The sequence below is a fragment of the Anopheles gambiae genome, chromosome 3 (assembly GCF_943734735.2).
Source record: "Anopheles gambiae chromosome 3, idAnoGambNW_F1_1, whole genome shotgun sequence".
In the NCBI taxonomy this organism is placed as follows: Eukaryota; Metazoa; Arthropoda; class Insecta; order Diptera; family Culicidae; genus Anopheles; species Anopheles gambiae.
Genome location: NC_064602.1, coordinates 22044355 through 22067289, shown reverse-complemented (window position 1 = coordinate 22067289; position 22935 = coordinate 22044355). Strand labels below are relative to the sequence as shown.

Genomic DNA, 22935 nt, shown 5'->3' with positions numbered 1-22935 from the left:
AATCGCGTCCATGTAAAACAGGTTTACAGGGACAGAAGTAGGGCTATATACAAAATCTGTTGATCTTCTGATCAACATCTGACTTCTAACTTCTTTTGGTAGGTTTCGTATGATAAATCCTGATGCTTCGCAAGTAGAGAGTCTCGTACATGTCTCGTACTCTGTTTGATTAGCTTTCGTCGTGTGAAACAGACATACATGGTCCGAAGTAGGGCGTTACACGAAATTAGTTGATATTATGATCGTTCTGACGTTTCAGACTCAAAAATACTTTTTAGATGATAACGAGTATGTCTTAGGTTTCGTAGAAAGCTTATCATATAATTGTTGGTTTATAGGTAGCGGACTTAAACTCAGTATGATTAGTCATTTCCATATAAAACAGATTCACATTATCAGAAGTAGGTATTTACACAAATCCAGCTAATCTTGAAATCAACTTCAGACTTCTAACTTCTTTCGGTAGGTTTTGTAAGTTAAATCTGAACCTTGATTCTTCGCAAGTAGAGGATTCGAACGTCTCGTACTCTGTTTGATTAGCAATCATGAAGTAAAACAGACCTACATGGTCGAAAGCAGGTCGTTACATGAAATCAGTTGATATTCTGATCAACTTCTGACTTCTGACGTTTGAGACTCACAAATCCTTTTTCGATCGTGACGGTTATGCCATAGGTTTCGTAGGAAACTTCTCATCTAATTATTGATTTGTAAGTAGAGGACTTGAACTCAGTTTGATTAGTCACTTTCATATAAAACAAAATCACATTATCAGAAATAAGTCTTTACACAACATCAGTTGATCTTGGAAACAACCTCTGACTTCTAAGACTCTCATGATCATAATTAGGGCATTACAAGAAATCAGAAGATCTAAACTTGTACCATTTCTATCCCAAAAGATCGAACATTACAAGAAGACTGTTTCCAAAATGACTTGAGAAATTAATCCATTCATTTTCCACACGAGATTGTGCGTGATGCAGATCTTATCACAACATACGAAATCCGGACTACAGAGGACCTGTGCATGTGCACCATGTGCTCACAAACATGCCGCGAAAAAGAAACCTACCACGTTTTAACCAAACCAAAGCAAACAGCTTTCCTGGCCTAGCAGGGGAGATGTGATCCCATGTGTACGTCCCACAGGCAAGCAAGCCAGCACACAAGATCGAGAAAAAAAACTCGTTTTTCCATGCGCCGTGTGTGTTAACGTGGTGGCTGGCTGTAGATCCCGCCAACTGACTAGCAGAGATTTTCCATTGCCAGGAGGGTGATGGTGAACACAGTGTGAAGTGTAAAAATATCTCTGGAATGTTTTTCCTTCGTTTGTGCGGCGCAACAACACCCCGTAGGGAAGGCCCAGAGAGAGCAAGAGGGATGCCACACCGTCCCGTATGTGTGTGTCTGTGTGTGGAAACAAACCAATATGTAACGCAAGCACGCTTTTAAGGCAGTTTGGAAAATGTTCCCCAGCACCTAGTGTGATAACTGTTTATGGTTTACTTGTTTTTCCTTGGGGCATGGTTGGAAAATTGACTGACAAAGTTACTCCAACAATCCTTAGTTTTAATCGATCAACTAGATCAGACTCTTAATTCCATCGTTTAATTTTACCACAAAATTCGTGTTTTTCCCTCACATAAACTTTACATTAATTTTACATCTCAATTTCTTCTCCATTCCAGCATCACACCGTGGCTTATGAACGCGAAATGGCGCAAGTGTTCCACGATCATTGCTGCTTCCCTTCGGGATGACATCATCTGGGCGTCCATGTACCAGGCACGAACACAGCACAACAATAAGAGAAAACTCAGCAAGACAAGTAAAAAAAAGAGCGCGACAAACACACCGATAGAGCCTGGACCAACCAACCACCAGCAGTGAGAGCGACCAGCGGAACAGCGGCACACAACAGCGGGACTCGCGGGAGCTTATGATGTCAGTCAGTTCAATATTTTCGGCGCATGGTGCGTATATGCGTATGACGCGGACGATGGTGGCGGCAGTGAAAGTAATCAAGTTGGTACGACCGACGTGGGGTGCATCATCATCATGTGGTCCCACCAATCGATTGGTGGCAATTTCGTGGAGGAGATCGTTGTTTTAAGACAAAGATTCTTGATTAAGGTCTTTTATAGTTGTTATGGTTTAAAAAAAAACATACAAACACACAGTTAGTCAAGCTAAAGAGTGTTAGGCAGAGATTAAAGGCTCTCATCTCGAAAATACGGCTTGCTCCAATGCAATATTCCTTTAAGTCCCCCTTCTTCCCTCCCTCGATCAAAGCGTGCAAGCACAGTTTATGTATTTATTCGGCTTTTTTTCGCAACCACTGCGATGGGTGACCCCATCGCGTGACTTTAAATCAAATGCAGATGTGCAGAACATTCCAATAACTACCGTTATAAGCCGAGAAAGCCGACCAACAGGGCAGGAGTTAACGGGAAGGGGGAGGGTACTTGGGTACCAGGGGACAACAAAATCACGTGCATGAGGGAATAGATAGATCGTAGCGCGGGGGGGAAAATGCTTTGAAAGCACATATGAGGTCACATAATGCAGCAGCAGCATGTGCGTGTAAGGGGAGGTTCTCGTTAAGTAGGAACGAAGTAGGAACAGTGCGTGACAAACTAGAGAGAGAGAGAAAGAGCAAGAGAGAAAGAGAGAGAGAGAGAGAGAGAGAGAGAGAGAGAGAGAGATAGAGAGAGAAAGAGTAATGTGTGCGCGTCCACGTGTAAAGTAAAGGAAGAAAGTAAAGGGACATACATTCAAGAAAGTAAAGGGATATACAAGGGTAAAGGCCCCCGAAATCTGAACACCGTGTTTGAGTGCGTGTACGGACCCCAAAGGGTGCATCGTCATCAGCTCGTTGCATCTCAGTTGCACAGGCGCCACGTGCACGTGAAAGGAAAGAGAAATTTGCCTTCCGGCAAACTCGGAAATGGGTGAGGTGCGCTTTTTTTAAGGCCGGGGTACACTCGCAAGTGTAATTTCGATTTTCAATAGCCCATCTGGCGGCGGCTGACCGAAACATTTTGCAAAACAATTTGGAGCCGCTCGAGAAAATAATTTACAATAATTACAACATTTTTAAAACATGGAAAAATAAATGTTATTTTTCAATGTTTTAAAAATTTTGTAATTGTAATTGATAGATAAATATGTTGTGCACGCATTGCATCCATTTGATCGCATCAACAAAACGGTGAAAAAACTACTTCAATTTGAGATCCGGCACGACCATTCCCTAGATGACCAAAAAAAAAAGCTTCCACCAGCCGCCGCCAGATGAGCTAGGGACACTAGCAAGCACGGACAATGTACCCCGGCCTTAAGGGAGTCGCCTGCCCCATGGGGACCATCATATCCATACACCGGCCTTTGGGTGTAAAGTGTGTAAAGTTATACAAAATCTACGAGAAGATAAATGAGATGAGTGAATGAAAAGCGAATGTGTTGAGTGTGTGTGTGTGTGTGTGTGTGTGTGTGTGTGTGTGTGTGTGTGTGTGTGTGAGAGAGAGAGCATAAGAGTTGAGAGCAGTTCAGCTACCGATAAAAAAGTGAAATGATCCCAAAATTGAACAGTTACCAAGTATTTGTTGTTCATTAGAGTTAGAGAGTTGTTAATTTGCTAAAAATACTTCCTCCCCCCCTCCTCCCTCCTTACCACACGCTCCGATGTACAGGCCATACAGAGCGCCTCCGCCATACGATGTAAATGCGCAAGCGAATACCGAGACACAGGCGGGGTTTTGCGCGTCTTCAAGCGCGCACCATGCGTGTCAGTTGTTTTTTAGCAGTTAGAACAAGAACGCGAACCCGAAATCGAAAGCAAGGACTGGGAAGGGTCTCGAGCTCGCGTCTAGGATGTAAGTTGTGGCAAACTAGTCTACGTCTCCCTTTCGTTGAGCGTACGTTTAGCTATTAGTGTAGTTACACGCCTGTAGCAGGGGGTCCTCGATCGCACGTGGGGACAGAGGAACAGGACAAGGCAGGCACAAATTATCACAAGAATCACAAATCACTTGCGAGGACGGTGTGCGCCCGCACACCTACGGAACGGTGAACGAACTAGTATTATTCGATGCTTAAGGTATACTCCCGTAACTTATACTACCGCGTGCGTGCCTGCGTAAGGTGTGGCCGCAATTATGCTTAAATGAAGGAGACAACTGCGATACAGCAACAGCCCTCCCGCAATAGATTTAAGACGTAGAACGTGCTTGTAGAAAAAATAAATAAATATATAGTGACGATTTAGCGTGTTATAAGGCAAAGGAGCTCCCGTCCCCTGGAGCACTTTGCATCTCTCCATCCCTGCCAATTTTGTCCTTAGCGCTAGCGCTCCTGAAGCGAGAAGATGAGTTAGATAAACCCTCAATTGTACGGACTCGTTTTGTTGGTTTTATGGCGCTCGAGGGGGAAAAAAGCGTAGCATTAATGTCTCTATTAGCTATACTTACAACTGTGTAGTACTTCTATAATTTATATGACAAAACCGGCATTGATTTGCTGCTATACTTAGTGTACACCATACCGTTTGTTAGGAAGGCTCTGTAAGTGAGAGATGTTGTAGTGTAAATTAAATTAAAACTGACCACCCAGTGCCACAGGCCGACACCCGTAGCGAATAAATGATTTCGGGCAGTGGTGGTGTAAAAGCGGGTTAAAGAAGGCCCACTTGTTCCAACGGTCCGACATGGAACAAGGATAGTAGCGATAGCGAGACGAGGGAGCATACGAACATTCAACGTGTTAGCCATTTATAGTTCATTTTTTAGGATTTAAACGAAGCCCTTTTTTTTAGAATAAATGAAAACAACACAAACCTTAGCTTTAAAAAGGTGTAACGATCTCGGCGAAGGTTGGTTGCGATATCCGAAATAATTATTACAATCAAAGGTAAGTGATAGGTCAATCCTTAGTGATGGAGAAACATGGAACATGGAGAAAATGGTATTTGAAGTATTTAGGGAAATGGTTTTACACTTTATCAGCATTCTTTCAGTAAAAATAAAAAAAAGTACTAACGAATCGCTAAAGAGTATATGAGAACCTAAACCGGCGTTATCATTACGTTGTTAGTAATTTCAAAAAGGGTTCAGTTTGGTTTATTGAGTAACAGGAAAACATCGTGTGCCTGTGTGGCTGTATATGCGTTGTCATTCGCTCTACACACCCATTGTATAATTCTATTCACTGATCTGAGAGTGTCCTGGCTGATGCATGCGCTGGTCGTTTGATTATCGTCAAGATCGTCTGCCGTTGCCAACCCTCTTTCAATCGCCTAGTTGCAACCAGCAGTTGGCAGTCGAAAAAGGGGAATGAAATTATGCATAAATGAACGGAATAAATAAGTATTCACTAGTCGTCACTGGACGATCAGATGACTCCTTCCCGGTATTATCGTTGATGAATGAAAATAAAGAGTTTATATTACAGTGTTTCTTTTTTTTTTCGATCGCTAACACGGGCTTGTCTTGAAATTGAATTAGTTGCTAACGAGCTATCCATTTTGATAATGGAATATAATGGTTTTGTTGTGTAAATTTCAAAACATTTTGATTTAAATGATAACACGATTAATTGCGTGAACGGATTGCATTAATTATGTACTTAGTTACTGGGTTTTTGATAAGTTGATAAGAGCACTTTTAAGGATTTTTTGTTGCTGTTGAAATTAGAAGTTATATTGCCTATTTGGGAGATCTATTTAGGGTTTTTTTTGTTTGTAATTAGCAACGAAATAATAACTATACAATATTGAAGCTGATCAAGGCCAATCCGAATTAGCGATCGAAATCTACTGCAACCAGACGAATCGTTCAGAGTGAACGGAACATTACAAAAGCAATAATCATGGCAATTAGTTACGCGATCCTTTTTGTTTCCTTTCTTTGCTTTACAATACTACTCTCACAATATCTAGACCGTTTTTTTTCTTAAAGCTCACTCGACGGAGGCTCGTGTCTTGGTGTGTCACTTGCCGCCTTGCCGTTTACGATGCAATCAGAGCCATTATCATGCTATAGGAATGATACAAAAAAAAAGCAAATGCCCAAATCGACCGATTAATTACACTCTGCACACAACAGCTGCAGTGAGAAGCGAACTCATCTGCCCAAAATTGCTTACCCGTAAAGATAGTAGAAGAACGATAGAAGGTACACCGCCAGCTTAATCCAACCTTCCCGTAAGCACGCTCGCAACACATCCGTATTCATGATGCTGGTTGGATCGTACAGTCCCGGCTGCGACATAACCGGCCTGTTAGCGTACCTGAAAACACACACGCAGAGGGAGAGACACACATTAAGCAAACAAATGCTGGCGACCAAGGCACTGCCCATGATAAGAAGCAGCCTCCACACACTACCTCCATATATGGTACGCGATGAGCGGTATGTTTAGGGCGAGCGATAGCCATTCGCCCGAAAATAAGAACAGCAAATTGAACAGTATATGCAGCCCGTACTCCGGCAGGACGAGCTAAAAAAGGGGGGGGGGAGCAAAGAAGAAGAAGCGCAACAATCGTTAAAATATCGATCGGCGGTAGGGCCCAGTGGGGAATGGCAGCAAGGCTGAATTACCGGATTGAGCGAATTGCACTGATCGATTGGGTTTTTGTAGTCCGTCTTCAGCTCGTCGAAGGCAATCACGTGGAAGATGGAAAAGAATATGAGAAAGGCATCGATAATTAATGCCACGATGTAGCTAAATGCGGGGAAGTTAAACGCCATCCTTGTTTTCTTTTCTGTTGGTCCGGCACAATCAGTTCCAGTCGGTGCAGGCTGCTGTGTCTTCGGCTGGGGTTTGTTTCGTAAGAATTTTGTTGACGGAGCGGGCTCAGCGTCTGAGTGGCGCGTTTGCTGCAATGCACAAGCGTACTTAATAACTCACTTTTTTATGGTTTCCATATTTGCACAGACGCTTTTTTACCTGATTGTACACTCACTCCTGGTGGTTTTTCTTCTGCCGTTCGCTAGCGCTTACAAGCTGTGTGTGTATTTTTGTTCACCGCTCAGAGCCGCATTTACACGGTGCCTCCTCGAAGCTGTCACAATCGTTATCATCGAAAAATGAAAAAAAAAACATCGCACGATGACAATTTGACGTAACAGAAGGCGGGGCAAAATGGACCTGTTAAGGATTTTTTTATTTATTTATTTATTTCATACACAACCGTCGGACCATCGTGTCTAATTGGCAACCTTATAATTAAATTAAGATATGTATAACAATGATCATTTATAACATATAAATAGACCTCTAGTTATAAGCTAACATTAAATGTGACGTAGGCGCAATTTCTCCTTGAACGTAGATGTAGACATACTAAAATCGAACAAATCTAACACTTCATTGAACTCGAGGGACATACGTATAATAGGGTGTCCCTGGCTATGGTTGTTGCGGGTTCGCGGTACACGGAGATGGAAATTGGATCTAAGAATCCGACAGGGAGCGAACAAATTGATGCTGGCTAGTAATGCCGGGGAATCGATCTCTCCGTTAAGGAGCCGGAATATGAAAAGGCATCCCAAGCGCCACAGATTAAGCTTAAACGACTGGAAAATTGAATATCCATAGAAAAAAAATGAAAGCTCCACAGCTTCATTGGTTTGATCAATAGATGGCGTATTACAACTCATCATTATATTGCTATCCTTTTCTTGCAATGTGTTTCGACAAGTTTCATCTTATCATGACCTATATAGCCCTCTAACTTTCTGAGCAAAAATCTATATCAATGGTCGTGTGGTCAGATACGTGGGTATCAACACCAACGACCATTACTCAAATCTCACTTGCTTCAGTGCTGGTGGTTTCTGTTGGAGTTTAGTATTTAAACAAGCGTATCGCCGTTCTAGTTCTAGCGATGCATAACTTTAATGCGAAACCATACAACAGTACAGAGGAAATGAGAAAGCTCTCCTCCAAGCGATGAAGCTCCACTGGTTGGGGTATCCCACCAACAGAGAGCGCCACCAGCTTTTTCGCTATTTTTAGAATGCATGAGTCGTTTGCCGTCTGCTAAACGAAGTCTTTCTATATTCCGTTTAGGTAGAGAACTTGAGTCGTTTAGAAGCCGTTTAGTGGTCGTTTAGTGGATGTGTGGCTCTTGGGATTGGGCGTGATACGTCGAGAGCAGAGTGGGTCAAGTCCGAGAAGCAGACACCGCTGATGGTAGGTGGGCCGAGCGTGGTGGGATTGCCATGGAAGGAGTCGAACCGCGTACCTGGTGAGTCTCCGTTGAATGGCTTCGAGGCGAATGATGTCACCAACGCCAAGCGGGCACCAGATCGGACAGCATTTTGGTCTATATCTTATTGGTTAAACCTCTTTATACTGTCATTTTAACGGCAATCGATACTTCAACGTATTATTCATGGAAAACAATCAGAAATTTACGCATTAATAACAAATTTATGTGTTTGAAATGAATTTCAACGAAAATCGACATCATAAGTAGTGACGCAGGGTCTCTCACAATTTATTGATCAGTTCACTTAATTTGTTGGGCTTAACTCACGATTTATTCATCCTATCACTTGGATTTTTGGATCGTTCTCGCAATTTATTCGTATCGTTCGATTGTATATCAATACAATTGAGCCAAATAATTCTGGGAAACGGCCAAAAAATCGTGGGAACACACAAAAAAACAAAGGAACCGACCAATAAATCGAGGCAAACCCTGTAATGTATTGTGTGGGGTAAAATGGTATTAATATGGCCTTACCAGCCCAAATCAAAATACAAAGACAACCGATCCCATTAACTGTCTATTAATTGACAGATCCCATTTTATTAGACGACTTGTCGAATTGTTGTCTTTTTTATGGCTAATAAAATTTATTAGACTTTGTGTGTAAAGGCCTTATTAGACGGAAGAAAATACAGTCATTCGATTTTGGAATCTATGCTTCAAACAGGGTCATATTCATCATTATCAAGAAATTCAATACGCTCTACCGACATTGACAGAAGAAATCTACTATCGATCAAATCGGAATTGAGCATGCCGAATTCGGATTTCCAGCTGGCATCTATCTGTCAAACCCTGTTTGAAGGATAGATTCCAAAATTGAATGACAGTATTTTTATCCGTCTAATAAGGCCTTAATAGATGCCTAATTGACGAACAGTCATTGTCCGTTGGACCGTCGTTGTCCAATGGGCGAGGGGAGCAAAGTGGCCTTAAACAGAATGTCAAAACACAGTTTGTTTACATTTTGTTTTCGGTGCGATCGGCACCCTTCTTACCGGGTTTGCAACTAACCATGGAGTGCGATTGGGATGAATTGGTCGACTCCATAGTCTATAAATTGCAGCATCAACTGCCGCGCACTGCTAGCGAGGTGGACACCATACGGCATCTAGCAAATGTGCCGAAACTCTGGTAAATCCTAGCCGATTACATTGGTTTTGGCGTGGCTTATTGTGCGCATCCCCTCTGTACTTCCAGTGACCTTTTCCGCTCGTGGCTACAAAGACTGCCAAACGTGCGTGCCAGCGGGGAGAACAAATCCAACCAGTTTCGCACCCGTGGCAACGACATGTTTAAAGCCAGCACGCCAGAGTACCATGTGGTGGTGGAAGCGTACAGCAAAGCGATCTTTGCTGCCCCTGGCGGTTCGAGAGCGCTCGCACTGGGACACGCGAACCGTGCGGCCGCGCTCATTCATTTGCGCCGCTATCGGGAAGCGTTCGACGATTGCCAGCTCGCGCTGGACGGAGACTATCCGGCGGACAGTCGACTGAAGGTGCTGTTCCGGCAGGCGGAATGTGCCGAGCGGCTGGGTGAGCCAGTCAAATTAGGTCCGATTGTAGAAGGCGTAGCGCGAGTTGCTGCCGAGAAAGCGCTCCAAAAAGCAGAGCAACGAAGGCTGGAAGCATGGCGTGCTATGTACGATGCAGCAGACAGAGACTGTACGGTAGAAGAGGACGAAAATGCAACGACCCTCGTACCGTGTGAAGAAGCCGTCTTAAAAGAGTATGTGATGCGCTATATTAAATTTTTTTTTTGATAGTATTTTACAATTAAAACCATATTCTGTAGACAAGAAGCTCCCGCAGTCGGTCGCTATGTTGTTGCGGCAGAAGCAATCAAAGCAAACGATACTGTTGCCAGGGAAACGGCCGTTTCGTTCGTGCCTGTCTACGATCCGGAAAGCAGTTCCACGCTACCTTCCTTCGACTGCCAAAAGTGTGCCAAAGTAAATGTGGTCCCCTTTCCGTAAGTAATGACCGCAGTGAACGCAGAGGAGGAAGATTGCGCTTAATCTCTCTTGCTGCCCCACAGTTGTCCCACGTGCGGCAGAGCCTGCTACTGCAGCACACGGTGCCGGGTGGCTCATCGGCCGGTGCACCGGTTTGAGTGCTTCGGCTACCGGAAGCACCTGTGGTACCAGATCGGAATCGCCCATCTCGGGTTGCGCTGCTTCCTGGACGGGTTCGGAACGATTGCCGGGGAAATGGCGAAGGCAACGGACGCATCCGTCTGCTATCAGCGCGTGCTGGAAGCGACCAGAGAGGAAGACAATCCGTTCTCCCACTACGGTCGAGTGTTGCGTTTGGTGACGAACTTCGACAAGATGGACCCCGACGATAGGATGCGGTATACGCTGGTTGGTATTTCGTTTGCGCTCCTAGTTTTATTTTTGACTTACTATGTACTCACCTTGCCAGGCCGGTCTGATGCTCACCATCTATCTGCAAGAATGTACACCTTTTGCGGAAGCGGTGAAGGATTGCGCCATGCCACCGGCCGAACTGCTGGTGTGCTGTGGAGCGTTCATCACACGCCACATTGGCCAGCTGGTCTGCAATGGGCACGCGATCAGTGAGCTGCGCCTGGCCCTTCCTTCGAAGGGGCAATTTTACAACCTAAACGATTCGTTGCTGCTTGCCGGAACGCTACATCTGTGCCTTAAAAGCTCCCGCGTGTTTACGGCCATCTTTCCCCGCATCAGCATGTTCAACCATTCCTGCGATCCCAACATACGCAATCACTTCGAACGAGCGACACTCACGGTACACGCGACCCGTCCGATCGGTGCGGGTGGCGAAGTTTTCAACTGCTACGGTCCACACTACCGGCTGATGGCAGCAGCGGAGCGGAAGATGCTGCTTCGGGCGCAGTACTGCTTCGACTGTGGCTGCGAGCGATGCCGGGAGGGTGACGCCACGTTCGAGCAGCGTTTCAACATGATCCGCTGTCCCGCCTGTCGCCGGGAGTACTCGAAGGAGCTGAACCTGGAGGAACTGCCAACAGTGTGTGTGTACTGTTCGGCGGAAATCCCCTCCGAATGGTTAAGCCAAATTTTGGATCTAGATCCAGATGATCGTCGTAAGTACAGGCTTGTCCACCTACCGCAGCGAGTTCACAGTAACATTCTACCTGTCTTACTTGTAGGCGACGAAACACGTAACTTCCAGCGCGCTGAGAGTGCGTATAACTACGGCAAGCAAATATTGATCCACAGCAATCAAACGAGAGCCATTGCGCTGCGGCACATCCTCGAATGTTTCACACGAATAGCCACCTGCAAGGGATTGGCCCACTCGAACGCGCTCAACCAGCTAGCGCTAGAGTATGCGCTGCTGATGCGGGAACGGTTCGGCCACATGAGTTTGGAATTTTTAACCGGCTGTTTCTACCTGCTGGACGTTTGGGCTATGTTTTGCTATTACGGCGACGATGAACCGGAGCAGCAGGCCGAGGAGCGTACCGTGCTGAAACAGTTCCGCCAGGCGCTCGCTATGATTGGCGCCGACAATCGGGGGCAGATTTTGGATTACATGCAGCGGTACAAGATAATCGACGGGGAATCGATGGCAGAATGCATCGAAACAACGGGGCAAACGGCTTAATAACGCTTTGTTTTTTTTTGTAATTCAAATTTTAATTTCCTTTCCTTTGCTTCACCAACGGTTCGCGCATCGCTGGTGAGTGGTTACATTGCTTTCGTTGCGGGCGCTGGTTTAATGTACGTCCCTTCGCCGGCGATTGGTCCGTTGATGCGTCCGATTCGGAGCTGCTGGTGAAGCAGGACGATGGTAAGGTCGGCTCGTAGACGAGCAGCCGGTCCAGCAGGAAGGACCGATCACGCGTCACTGTCAACAGTTTGCGCTCGCTTTCCCGCAGCTGGTACTGGAAGGTTACATTCTCCTGTTTACGTTTAAAAAAAAAAACAACATATTTTGAATTCTAATAAAACAAAGTTTTTAGAATTAAAACCCTGCTTACCTACCTTGTTAATTTCTTTCAGCTGCTTTTGCAATTCCTTGTACTTCGTGCAATAGTTTACTTCCGGAGAGGGCGGCCATTCGTTTAGCTGGTTGTTGTCTTCGTTGGTTGTAGAAATAATTTGCTCCTCCGGGACGATATCGTTCAACCCGAAATACTCTCGGAAGTAGTCTTCCGAGCTTTGATGGAAAAGTCTCTGTAGCGAGTAGGCACTATACTCGTTATCCTCCATTGTTTTTCGCTTATGGAAGCTGCTGGCTGCTGAAGTGGAACTGTTTCCTTCAATTCAAGCGAGATTTATAACGCAAGTCTGAACCAACCATTTTGACAGATGTCTTTTCGCAGTTACTCGTTGCCATAGTGATAGGGATGACTTCATCACATCGTAGTAGGCTGGTGGTGCCATCACAGCTATGACAGGTAGAAAATGGCTAGAACGGTGAAGGCTGCCTTTGAACGTTTTATTTAAATGGGGTTATCTTTTATCGGTTGGAATTTATAAAATAATTAAATTTAAATTAATTTACAATCAATTATACTTATTATATTGGAGAAGACTTGTGCATAAAGCGATCCACGTGTCCGAAGACTGTGCCAGCATATGCGAAAGGAGCAACTTAAGTTATGCACGTAAGTATTACACAATTAAAACAGTCTCTTTCCTCTCCCCTCTACCTCAACTGCGGTACGCGTGCACCGCCATGTGCGCCGGATAGTTCCTTTGCCTAACGTTTTTCCTACATATCGGGCACTGCTTCCTTTGATGCACTGAACCATGCTCTAGCAACTGTTTTTCACTGTCAAAAACCCGCTTGCACTGTAAGCATCCGTGTTTTCCATCTTCCTTTGCCTCGTTCTCCGTCGCCATTGCCCCTCCATCGGCCGCGTGCTTCGACGCCATGTGGTACTTCAACCGGCGCTTGGAGCAAAACGTCCCATCGCATACGGCGCACCGAAACGCACCGCCATGCGACGCAATGTGCTCCTTGATCGACGATTTTGAGCGCATGCTTTTGCACACCGGACACTGCTGCTGCTGGTGGCTGCGCATGTGCGAGTTTAGCTGGGCGGCATTGGAGAACACCCGATCACACTCCTGGCATTGGGTCTTTTCCGCTGCCACGCGCGTATGATCCGAGCTACTAGCGTGCAGTAGCTTGCGGTGCAGATTCAAGGCCCGATAGGAGGAAAGCGTTTTGCTGCACACCGCGCACCGGATGGCTCCTTCGTGCGCGGCAAGGTGTTCTTTAAGGCTGCGCTGCACTACAATTTTGTCGCACACCGGGCACGGCACCTGGTTGTGCGTTTCCTGGTGGTGTTTTAGCTTCCGCTGAAATTGAAACGTTCTGTCGCATTCGGTGCAGCGGTACTGGGGCCGCACGACCGGTTCGGTCGGTTTGTGCAGTCTACGCCGGTGCAACCGCAATGCATTGGCGCTGGGACACGGTTTGTTGCAATCCGGACAGTGAAGCTTTTCCGGCGAGGATGCATCTTGGGGGTTTTCTTTTACGTCAGATAAGCTACATGGATCCTCTTTTATAGATACGGAATTGTCGTCAGTCGCAGCTTCCATCAATTGATAATCCTCACATTTAATAACGCTGACCAAATCCGAACCGGCATCATCGTGAAAGTTAGGTGTTTCACCCGTTTCGGAAGGTTCTTGTTTGATGGAAGGGAAATCCATTGTTGATAGTCCTTTCGGCAATGAGTGCAAGCTAATGTATATTGTGTACCTAAACAGATTGTGATAAAGTGACAATAAGGGATGCTATTTAACAAACAAAAAATTAACCTACCATTACGCGTAATGCTTTTTAGGCTTTAAACGAGTTTTAGGGTAAATTTTAGTAGGCATTTTCCAAACCGTACCAGATGTAAACAATAACAACAAAGCGATGATTTATGTCAACGCGATGTTTTTCATTAGGGACCTTTTATACGCATCGAACCCGCTAAATAAATTCGAGCAGTTTGTGAGCTCGCATGAGACCTCGCACTCCAAACAACTTCAGGCCGAAAATACACGGACCGGAATTTCGCGGCCGCGGAATTCCGCTTGCTGAAAAATGTATGGATATGACAGTTCGGGAAAGTTGCCGTTGACAATTTGTATATGGGTTTGACAGCAGGCGGAATTCCGCGGCCGCGAAATTCCGATCCGTGTATTTTTGGCCTCACAGTCCCAGCCAAGGTGTATGGATATTAGGAGGTGAATTGCTTCAGAGCAAATTGACATTTCACGACTTGACATAACAATACTGGGGCTCTGGTATTAAAATCGGGGAGGGCTGGAGGGGGGTATAGAAAATTGTATGACTCAATGATGGCGCCCGGAAAACGCGCTAACAATTCACCTCCTTAATAAACACACCTTGGTCCCAGCGCCCTTGCATTTAAGCAGATTGTGAGGGCAAGCAGTTTTTTTTTGCCCATAATTTTAGTAGTTATAATTATAGCAACCCGAGCTATAACAGTGCGATTTGTAGCATACTAAATATATGAAAATAAACACTTTATTTATAAAATATCCCAAAAATACAAATAGTCACAGCCAAAAAATCGACGAAGAAAGAGAAAGAACATTTAGTATGCAGCCTTAACTGTTGCTATAGGAAACTAGAAGAGACAATAGGAAACGATTGTCAATTTGAGTATATATTATTCAATAACCAATAACAACACCATAGACAAATATGAGGGATACAGATTACAGAGGTTTTCCAAATTAGAGGGACAAAAATGTACTAGAAATCAAGGGACTGTCGAAAATGTCCAAATAAGAGAGGTTTGTCAAATTGGAGAGGTGTCAAATAAGAGAGGGTTCTCTGTAATGGTCGTTGAATATTGTTGAGCAACGTGCATAACTTCTATAACTGCCCTGAACTTATTTTGATGCTAAAAGAAGGTTAAAACTTGACATCAAACACCGCTCGCAGATGGTGTGTTGTAGTGTTGGTGAAACGGTACATTGTAAAAGCGTCTCTTGACCTTATCTGTTTATGAATATGGCCTGGCGGGAAGAGCTATAAGCCCAGCTGCATACTTTACCCACTTTGGGTAAAACAATAAATGTCAATAGAACGGAACATCCGTTCCGTACTGGAATATGCCTGTGTCATCTGGTCTCCTGTTCTACTATCTCTGCTCCAAAGGATTGAGAGGATCCAGAGACGTTTTACAAGGATCGTATTTCGTAGGTCGCTGGGTCATCACTCTATTCCGCTTCCTTCGTATGACGATAGATGCACTCTATTAGGCCTTGCCAAGTTGGAGCACCGCCTCTCGGTCGCTCAGGCTTCTTTCGTCGCTGGCATATTGCTCAATACGATTGATACTCCTTCACTTCTGTCGCGCTTACATTTGTATGCACCTTGTCGCACCTTACGTTATCGTTTTCGTCTCCAGTTACCTATATGTCGTACACGTTTTGCTCGCAATGAGCCTTTTGTAAGAGCTATGTCGTCTTTTAATAGTACTTCTGATCTGTTCGATTTCAACATATCCTATCCTGTCTACCGATCCCGTCTTCGCTCCTTTTCCGTACCATAAACTCCTTCCAACTCCTTCGTGAATAATTGTATACTATAGTCAGTAAGCACTATTGCTGTAACCCAACGTGGCTGAGCAATTAATAAGATAAAAATAAAATAAAAAAATAAACAAAGAAGAAGAAAACTGCACTACATATTCACTGTCACTAATCTTCTTCTTTGGCTCAACAACCGATGTCGGTCAAGGCCTGCCTGTACCCACTTGTGGGCTTGGCTTTCAATGACTAATTGATTCCCCCCCATAGCAGGATAGTCAGTCCTACGTATGGCGGCGCGGTCTATTTGGGGATTGAACCCATGACGGGCATGTTGTTAAGTCGTACGAGTTGACGACTGTACTACGAGACCGGCTCCACTCCATGTCCACTCCACTGTCACTAATAGCCATAAAAAAAGCACGCAATTTTGTACTACCAGATCTCTCAAAGCATCCACCATTCTCGCATTATGGCTAAACAGATTCACACCAAGAGTTCGCTTTGTGTAACCGCCTTCTCTACGGGTCTCCCATCTGTCAAACCGCAAACTGTATGTCAAACTGCTGTCAACTGGCTGTGAGGCAAAAATAGCGGGTTTGTTTGTCGGAAAGCAGTTGTGTCGATTGTTTTACGTGCCGTGATTGTTGCGAAAAAGAAGGTGTAACAACCCAATCGGGAAGTTGACCGCAAGTTCCCCCCCACAGTGCGTTAGGTTGGCCAGTTCGATATACGGACAAGAGCGCGAAAGGATGGCACAACCGGCACCGCTTGGTCTGGACGTTACCGTAAGTTTCTGGTCCGCGCACATAGGTTATGTTTACGTTAGCGTTCCCCCCACCCGGATGATGATGCTTAACTGCTCCGGTTGATGTCTATCGTTTGCAGGAGCTAAAGTTTAAGCTACAGAGCAAGGTTCCCATCTTCAAAGGCGATGGGAATGCAAAGAACGGCTGCAGTCTGCTTGCCACCGCCAGCGTCCACGGGCTGGTGTTTGCCGGCACGGTCGGGGCGGAGTTGCGCGTGCTGAAGCTGCCGGACATCACCGCCGACCGGGTGATCAATGAGACTGTCCCGCTGCGCACCGTTCCCCTGCCCAGTGAACCGTACCAGCTGGCGGTGAGCTGCGATCATGGCATGCTGGCGGTAGACGTCGTGGCGAACGGTGTACCGTTCGTGTACATCTACTCCGTACCCTCGTTTCTGACCGGGTCGATCGTGAAGCTGGCGGAAATCAAAACGTCCCCCCAGCCCGCCGTAAGAAGCACGCAGCTGTGCTGGAACCCGGTCATGCACAACGTGCTGGCCGTGCGTACCGAGGCCGGTGGACTTTCCGTGTACACACTGAAGGAACCGACCGGGCTGGAATTTCACTCGCTCGACGCCAACAACCCGGCCGAGCGGGCCCAGTGTGCCTGCTGGAGTCCGAAGGGCAAGCAGCTGGTGGTGGCGTTCGCCAACGGCAAGCTGGTACAGTACAAGCCCGACCTGAAACCGGCCCGCACCATCGTCTGCCCGCCCGGCGTGCTCGAGGGCGGTGGCGGGTTCGAGGTGCTAGCGGTCCAGTGGCTCAGCACGTACCAGTTTGCGGCCGTGTTTATGCCCCACGGGGACGACACCGTGCCGGCCCTGTTCATCGTGAACGCACCGAAAGCGGGCAGCCCGGTTTTCATCAACTACGACGACATCTGCTACAGCCAGAGCGGACCGCGCAGGGGCCAGGTGTTTCTGCAGCACATACTGCCCTGGAACTTGTTGCTGATGGCGTCGGCCAACAGCATGGAGGTGGGCATACTGGGCACGACCGAGAGCGGCGAAGCGCCGACCTGGTGCCAGTGGACGACGACGGACGAGGCGCGGGCGGAGCTGCCGCTCACGGCGGACAAGCAGGAAACGTTCCCGATCGGGTTCGCGCTCGAGACGGGCTGCACGCACGAGCTCGTGATCGGCGAGCAGACGTTTCCGGTGATGCCGATGATCCATCTGCTGTCGACGTACGGGCAGCTGGTGTCGTTCAACGTACTCAACACACTGCCGAATGTGCCGAACATTTGCTCGCCGCCGAAACCGGTCCAGGACCTGACGGGTGGTGCGTTTGTGAAGATCGATATGGGACAGGCGGCACCAACACAACAACAGCAGCAACAACAGCAGCCAAAAGCGTTCCCGAGCATGAATCAAAACGTACCAGCAGCAGCAGCACCACCGCCTTCGTCGGAAATATCATTCGCCGTACCGAACGGGGCCACATCGACGCCGGCAATCGCCAAGTCGAAATCCTTCTTCAATGCAGGAGTCGGTGCGGAAGCGGTACAAAAGTCGCCCATCAATTTGTTCGGTGGCGCCGGAGGAACGTCAGCACCGGGGCAGCAGCAGCAGCAGCAACCGAAACCGGCAGCCCCCGCCATAGCGCCAACATTCGGCAAACAGATCACTTTTGGAGCGTCACCCGGCGCCGGAATGCAGCAGCAGGGAGTCGGTGGCGAAACGAAACCTTCACCTTTTGCTGGCTTTTCTACCCCAGCGGGTGGTGGTGGTGGCGGCGGCGGTACGACATTTGGCGGTGGCACGACTGCAGGAGGACTGCCGACCATGTCGGCACCACCCTTCCAGGCCGCAATGGCCGCGATGGGACCGCCGCCGCAGCAGTCAGCATCTTCCCGACCGAGTGCAGACGCCAACAAACCGCTCGTTACGGTTCCCCCCAGCTACGTGCCAGCGGTCCAGCAGCAGCCGCCCAACAATGGCAATGTGGCGGCCCGCCCACAAACCACCGCTGCCCCGAAAAGGGTGGACTTTTCCTCCGAGGACAATAACGCCATCATTCGCGCCCTTACCAACGACGAGCTGAACCGGTTTGCGCGCGAGCTGACCGAGCTGCAGCGCCGCAACCGGGCACTGAGCGTGCAGATCGGGCAGAAGGAAGAGTCCGCACAGATGATACGCAGCTTGCGCGAGCTGGAGGACATCATTGCGCAGGCGAACGAAAGCACGCAGTCGCTCGTGGCGGACGTGCAGGCGCTCCGGCTCGGGCTGAACGAAGCGTTCGCGATGGTGGCGGAAGCGAACAGCAAGAGCGCCAGCTACAACAACCCGACTGTGCACCGGTACCAGGAGGCGCACGGCGGCCTGTCGCAGACGAGCCGGCGCCAGCTGAGCGCGCTCGAGAACATGCTGCAGGTGAACGAGAGCCAGCTGCGCACGGTCACGAAGCAGCTCGAGGCGCAGTGGATGGGCCTGGAGGAGGCGAAGCAGGCGCGGGCCAAGCAGCGCATGCACATCCCCTCGCTGGAGGTGCTGTACCAGACGCTGTCCAAGCAGCAGGACATTCTGAACCGGCAGGGCGAAAAGCTGGCCGTGCTGAAGAGCAAACTGGGGCTGCGCAGCAGCGTAAAGGGGCTGGAGGATCGTAACAAAAGCGTAAAGGGCAAGCAGCAGCTTGGTGGAGGTGATGCAACGGACACATCCGAGAGTGCGATCGAATCGCTGACGGATTCAATCATCTCGATGACGCTCGGCGATCAGGTGGCGGCCGACACGAAGAAGCTAAGCGAGGGCAAGCTGTCCGCACTGAGACGCGCGCTAATGGGCAGAAAGGTGGTGACGGTGAAACCGCAGCGACCGGACCGGGTCGGCCTTAGCTCGGAGGTTGTCCGTGAGCATCGCGATCAGGTGCGCCGCCAGGTGGTGATGGTGGAGCAGGAAAAGCAGGCGAAAGTGGCGCAGAAGGCGGCGGCAAGCAAGGCGGAGCAGAGCAAAGTGCAGCAGCAACGCAGCAGTGCCCCACCCCAACAGCAGCCCGCCGCTCAACCGGTGCAATCGCAATCCAAGCAGCCGGTTGGCAACAAACCGATGGCAACGGCACCGGCTAATAAAGCGTTTTCGTTCGCCGTTCCAAGCTCTGGCGCTGCAGCGCCACCATCCGTTGGAAGCTTTTCCTTTGGACAAACCACAATTACACCGATGAGTGCTGCGGAAAGCAACGCCGCGAAGCCAACAGCAAATGGGGGAAGCATCACAAGCGGGCTGACTTTTGGCACACCAGTTAATAAGGAAAGCGGTGGCGATAAGGAGAAAAAGGAAAGCACGATATCCAGCTCCAGCGGTAAGGAGAACATCCCGGTCAATGCTGCTCCGGCCGCCGTATCAAAAGCTCCTGCTTCCGGTTCGTTCAGCTTCGGATCGGTCGCATCGGCGGGTACCTTTAAACCACCATCGTCGGATTCATCCGCCCCTGCCGCCCCTAAGCCGGTGTTTTCTTTCGGCAATTCGGGTACGGGCAGTAACAGCGGCCAACAGTCGGGACTTACTTTCGGTTCCATACCGAAGCCAAACTTTTCCTTCGACGCACCATCCACCACCGCTGGCAGCGGTGGTCTTTCCTTTGGCCTCGCAGGATCCTCCTCCGCTTCCGAGGGGCCACTAAGCCTGGGCAAACCGAAAGCAACGGCCACTGCATCCACTGCGAACGAAAACGTTCCTCCGCCGGTTGAGGAGGTGCAGAAGGACAAACCGCTGCCACCGTCGTTCGGGCCGGTTGAGCCAGCACCGGCCACGAAAGCGCCCCTGCCCGCTCTTACAAGCCTGCTGCAGAAGGTCGACTCGTCGGTGGATCTTTCGGTGAAGGGTGGTGGTGGTGCTGCAGCGGGCGCAACGTCCCAACCCAGTAAACCGGCCGGCGGTGGCCTGTTCGGTAGCATTACCGGCGGAACGAGTAGCAGCTTTGCAACGGGTGGACTGTTTGGGAGCGTTACGAAACCGACTGCCCCGTCCGGAGCGAACAATAACGCTTCGGCGAATGAGGAAGGAGGCGCCAAACCGGCAGCATCCGGTGGAGGATTGTTTTCGGGGCTTTCGTTCGGTTCGCTGTCCGTAACGCCGAGTAGTGCGGGTGGTGATGCTGCTTCCGGCGGTTCGCTGTTTGGCAGTGTGAAACCAGCCAATGGTGCCGCTACGGGTGGATTAACGTTCGGCGGTGGAAGCAGTTTCGCATCGTCCGGCTTTGGAGTGGCCAAATCTTCGACGGAAACAACGGCGACCGTAGCTTCGCCAGCAACCGAACCGGCAAAGACAGCAGGGAAGGAAGAATCGACGGCAACTGCCACTGCCACCACTGGTTTTGGCTTTGGCTCCATCGCTGCGCCTTCGACCACCTCGACAGCGGCAGCATCATCCCCCGGGGGTGGATTTTCCTTCGGAGGGCTCTCCCTAGGCAAGCCGGTAGTGACGCCCGCTTCATCGGCAACCGTTTCCACGCCCGCTGCGAGCACTGGCACGCCGGTGACCGCCACTGCAGCACCGGTGGCTGCCACTTCCCCGGCCACAACAACGACCACACCGACGACGACGGCAGCTGCCGACACCACGAGCACACTGTTCGGTTCCATCAGCATCTGCTCACCGACTGCGGCCAGCGCGGGGAACAACGCCAAGACAACGCCCTCCATTACCGGGGGCAACATATTCAGTTCGGGCACGTTCGGCGCCTCCAAACCGACAACCGACACGAAAAGCATCTTCGGAGGTGGTGGTGGTGGTGCTACTGCCACCGCAGCCGGTGGAGCAGCCTCACCCTTCGGTTCACTGGCAGCATCGCCAGCGCCTGCTGCCGCCTCTTCGGGCGGGTTGTTCGGTTCCGTTGGGCAGCCAACGGCTGCATCGACCGCGCTTGGCGCGGCTAGCACAACGACCACTACCAGCGTCTTTGGGGGAGGCTTTTTCGGTGCGAGCACAACGGCAGCGGCTGGAACAGCACCCACCAGCACCACCCCGTCGTCCGGTGGATTCTTTGGCGGTGGCGCTGGAGCCGCGACTAATTCCGTCTTCGGATCAAGTGCGGCCTCGACCACGTCCAACATTTTCGGCAGTGCGGCCTCTGCGACGTCCACCGGAGGCACCGGGTTGTTTGGCAGTGTAGCCGCGAGCAACAGCGCCACACCCGGCGCTGCAGGCGGTTCCATTTTCGGTGGTGGTGGCGGCGGCGGTGCGTCAGCGTTTGGTGGAGCCAGTGCCGGAGGTAGTGGCGGAAACATCTTTGGCAGTCCGGTGGCCGCAGCAGCAGCATCGCCAGCCGGTGGTACGGGTTTGTTTGGTTCGGTTGGCAGCGCCTCACCGGCAGCAGCGGGTCCGTTCGGCAGCCCGCAAACTCCGCCCCAATCGTCGACCCAGTCCATCTTTGGCGGTGGAGCAGCATCCGGCGGTGGTGCATTTGGTTCATCGGTCGCCACTGGGGCCGCCGCCAGCCCGGGGCCGTTCAGCAGTGGTGCGGCGGGAACGGGCGTGAACGCGTTCGCTTCACCGACGGGCACGTCGGCGTTCAGTAAACCGCCCGCCTTCGGCGCGACTCCCACGTTTGGCGGGGCGCCCACGTTCGGCGGGGCGCCTACGTTCGGTGGGGCGCCGACCTTTGGAGGGGCGCCCACGTTCGGCAGTCCGAAGGCAACGTTCGGTGGCGGTGGCGTTGTTGGCGGTGGTTCACCGTTCGGGGGTGGCGCATCGCCCGCCATCGGATCACCGGCGACGCAGTCCAACAATCTGTTCGAGCAGCTCGGTTCCTCGTCGTCCGGCGTGTCGTTCGGTGGGCTGGCGGCCCAGCAACAGGCAAAGCCGACCCAGTTCGGGGGTTCATCGTTTTCCAGCTGGCGTTCGTAAGGATGGCGGTTGCTGCTTTGAACGATCCCGACCGTGGCGGATACGTTGGCGGATGTTTTGGAACGATTTGTTAAAAAGCTTATCCTTTCTTGAATGTGTATTCTAATGAGTAAATTAATGCAACAAACAATACAATTTACTTTCGTTTTGTGTACTTACCAATACTGCCGAACAATGTTTTTAGAAAGTCGTTTTTCTGTCTTTTGTCATCTTAAGCGTAATCTAAGCAACCGGTGAGCACGTGTTTTTTGGTTGGTTTTAAATTCTCTTTCGATTTTATTTTACTGTGTTACACTCTCCCTCTCTCCCTCTCTGTCTCTATGCCTTTTATTCCTGTGTTTCGTTTCGTTTCCTTACCATTATGAAGACTATTTCATTCCCTTCGCAATAGGCTTTTCTTATACACGATTTACGATTTTTCATATATAAATTGGTACGATAATTCCTTTTTTCCCATTTGATTCATCCACTTTCGGCTTTCTTTTCCCTTTCA

The 22935-nt window shown here is 49.3% G+C and overlaps 5 protein-coding genes across 10 annotated transcripts in view; 3 read left to right on the top strand and 2 right to left on the bottom strand.

Annotated features, from left to right (window-relative positions):
* LOC4577936 (protein held out wings) overlaps window positions 1-4842 on the top strand; it is a 33819-nt gene extending 28977 nt beyond the window's left edge. For all 4 annotated transcript variants that reach the window (XM_061654128.1, XM_061654127.1, XM_061654126.1 and 1 more), the window contains one exon: window positions 1692-4842. The gene's annotated coding sequence lies outside the window, so the exon portion shown is untranslated. The remainder of the gene's footprint in view (window positions 1-1691) is intronic.
* A 205-nt stretch (window positions 4843-5047) lies between these two features.
* On the bottom strand, window positions 5048-7099 carry LOC1279936 (protein cornichon). The gene is made up of 5 exons (XM_319722.5): window positions 6949-7099; window positions 6600-6878; window positions 6386-6498; window positions 6145-6288; window positions 5048-6035 (listed from the first exon to the last, which is right to left on the bottom strand). The coding sequence occupies exons 2-5, from the start codon at window positions 6747-6749 to the stop codon at window positions 6008-6010; spliced, it is 435 nt and encodes a 144-aa protein (XP_319722.3). The 5' UTR covers window positions 6750-6878; window positions 6949-7099; the 3' UTR covers window positions 5048-6007.
* A 2121-nt stretch (window positions 7100-9220) lies between these two features.
* On the top strand, window positions 9221-12252 carry LOC1279935 (SET and MYND domain-containing protein 4). The gene is made up of 6 exons (XM_061657216.1): window positions 9221-9412; window positions 9479-10006; window positions 10073-10249; window positions 10316-10640; window positions 10702-11362; window positions 11429-12252. Exons 1-6 carry the CDS (start codon window positions 9294-9296, stop codon window positions 11884-11886), a joined length of 2268 nt encoding a protein of 755 aa, XP_061513200.1. The 5' UTR covers window positions 9221-9293; the 3' UTR covers window positions 11887-12252.
* Window positions 11893-14197, bottom strand: LOC4577939 (zinc finger protein 425). Of its 3 annotated transcripts, none has more exons than XM_061657219.1 (3): window positions 14062-14180; window positions 12267-13998; window positions 11893-12184 (listed from the first exon to the last, which is right to left on the bottom strand). In XM_061657219.1, the coding sequence occupies exons 2-3, from the start codon at window positions 12492-12494 to the stop codon at window positions 11918-11920; spliced, it is 495 nt and encodes a 164-aa protein (XP_061513203.1). In that variant the 5' UTR covers window positions 12495-13998; window positions 14062-14180; the 3' UTR covers window positions 11893-11917. The 3 variants fall into 3 exon arrangements, with proteins under 3 accessions (XP_061513203.1, XP_001238185.2, XP_061513201.1); XM_001238184.3 differs by having other exon boundaries at window positions 12267-12693; window positions 14062-14160; XM_061657217.1 differs by lacking the exon at window positions 11893-12184 and having other exon boundaries at window positions 12710-13998; window positions 14062-14197.
* Window positions 14198-16344: 2147 nt separating this feature from the next.
* On the top strand, window positions 16345-22581 carry LOC1279934 (nuclear pore complex protein Nup214). The gene is made up of 2 exons (XM_061654598.1): window positions 16345-16579; window positions 16680-22581. Exons 1-2 carry the CDS (start codon window positions 16544-16546, stop codon window positions 22440-22442), a joined length of 5799 nt encoding a protein of 1932 aa, XP_061510582.1. The 5' UTR covers window positions 16345-16543; the 3' UTR covers window positions 22443-22581.
* The last annotated feature ends 354 nt before the right edge of the window (window positions 22582-22935 follow it).

Bases quoted from the DNA above. Each gene is read 5' to 3' on its own strand.
- LOC4577939 (XM_061657217.1), bottom strand. From the start codon at position 13,949: ATGGATTTCCCTTCCATCAAACAAGAACCTTCCGAAACGGGTGAAACA.
- LOC1279934 (XM_061654598.1), top strand. From the start codon at position 16,544: ATGGCACAACCGGCACCGCTTGGTCTGGACGTTACC. The intron at 16,580-16,679 runs GTAAGTTTCTGG...TATCGTTTGCAG, and splicing joins CGCTTGGTCTGGACGTTACC to GAGCTAAAGTTTAAGCTACA.
- LOC1279936 (XM_319722.5), bottom strand. From the start codon at position 6,749: ATGGCGTTTAACTTCCCCGCATTTAGCTACATCGTGGCATTAATTATC. The intron at 6,499-6,599 runs GTAATTCAGCCT...CCCCTTTTTTAG, and splicing joins AGTGCAATTCGCTCAATCCG to CTCGTCCTGCCGGAGTACGG. The intron at 6,289-6,385 runs GTAGTGTGTGGA...GTGTGTTTTCAG, and splicing joins ATCGCGTACCATATATGGAG to GTACGCTAACAGGCCGGTTA.
- LOC1279935 (XM_061657216.1), top strand. From the start codon at position 9,294: ATGGAGTGCGATTGGGATGAATTGGTCGACTCCATAGTCTATAAATTG. The intron at 9,413-9,478 runs GTAAATCCTAGC...CTGTACTTCCAG, and splicing joins GCAAATGTGCCGAAACTCTG to TGACCTTTTCCGCTCGTGGC. The intron at 10,007-10,072 runs GTATGTGATGCG...CATATTCTGTAG, and splicing joins GAAGAAGCCGTCTTAAAAGA to ACAAGAAGCTCCCGCAGTCG.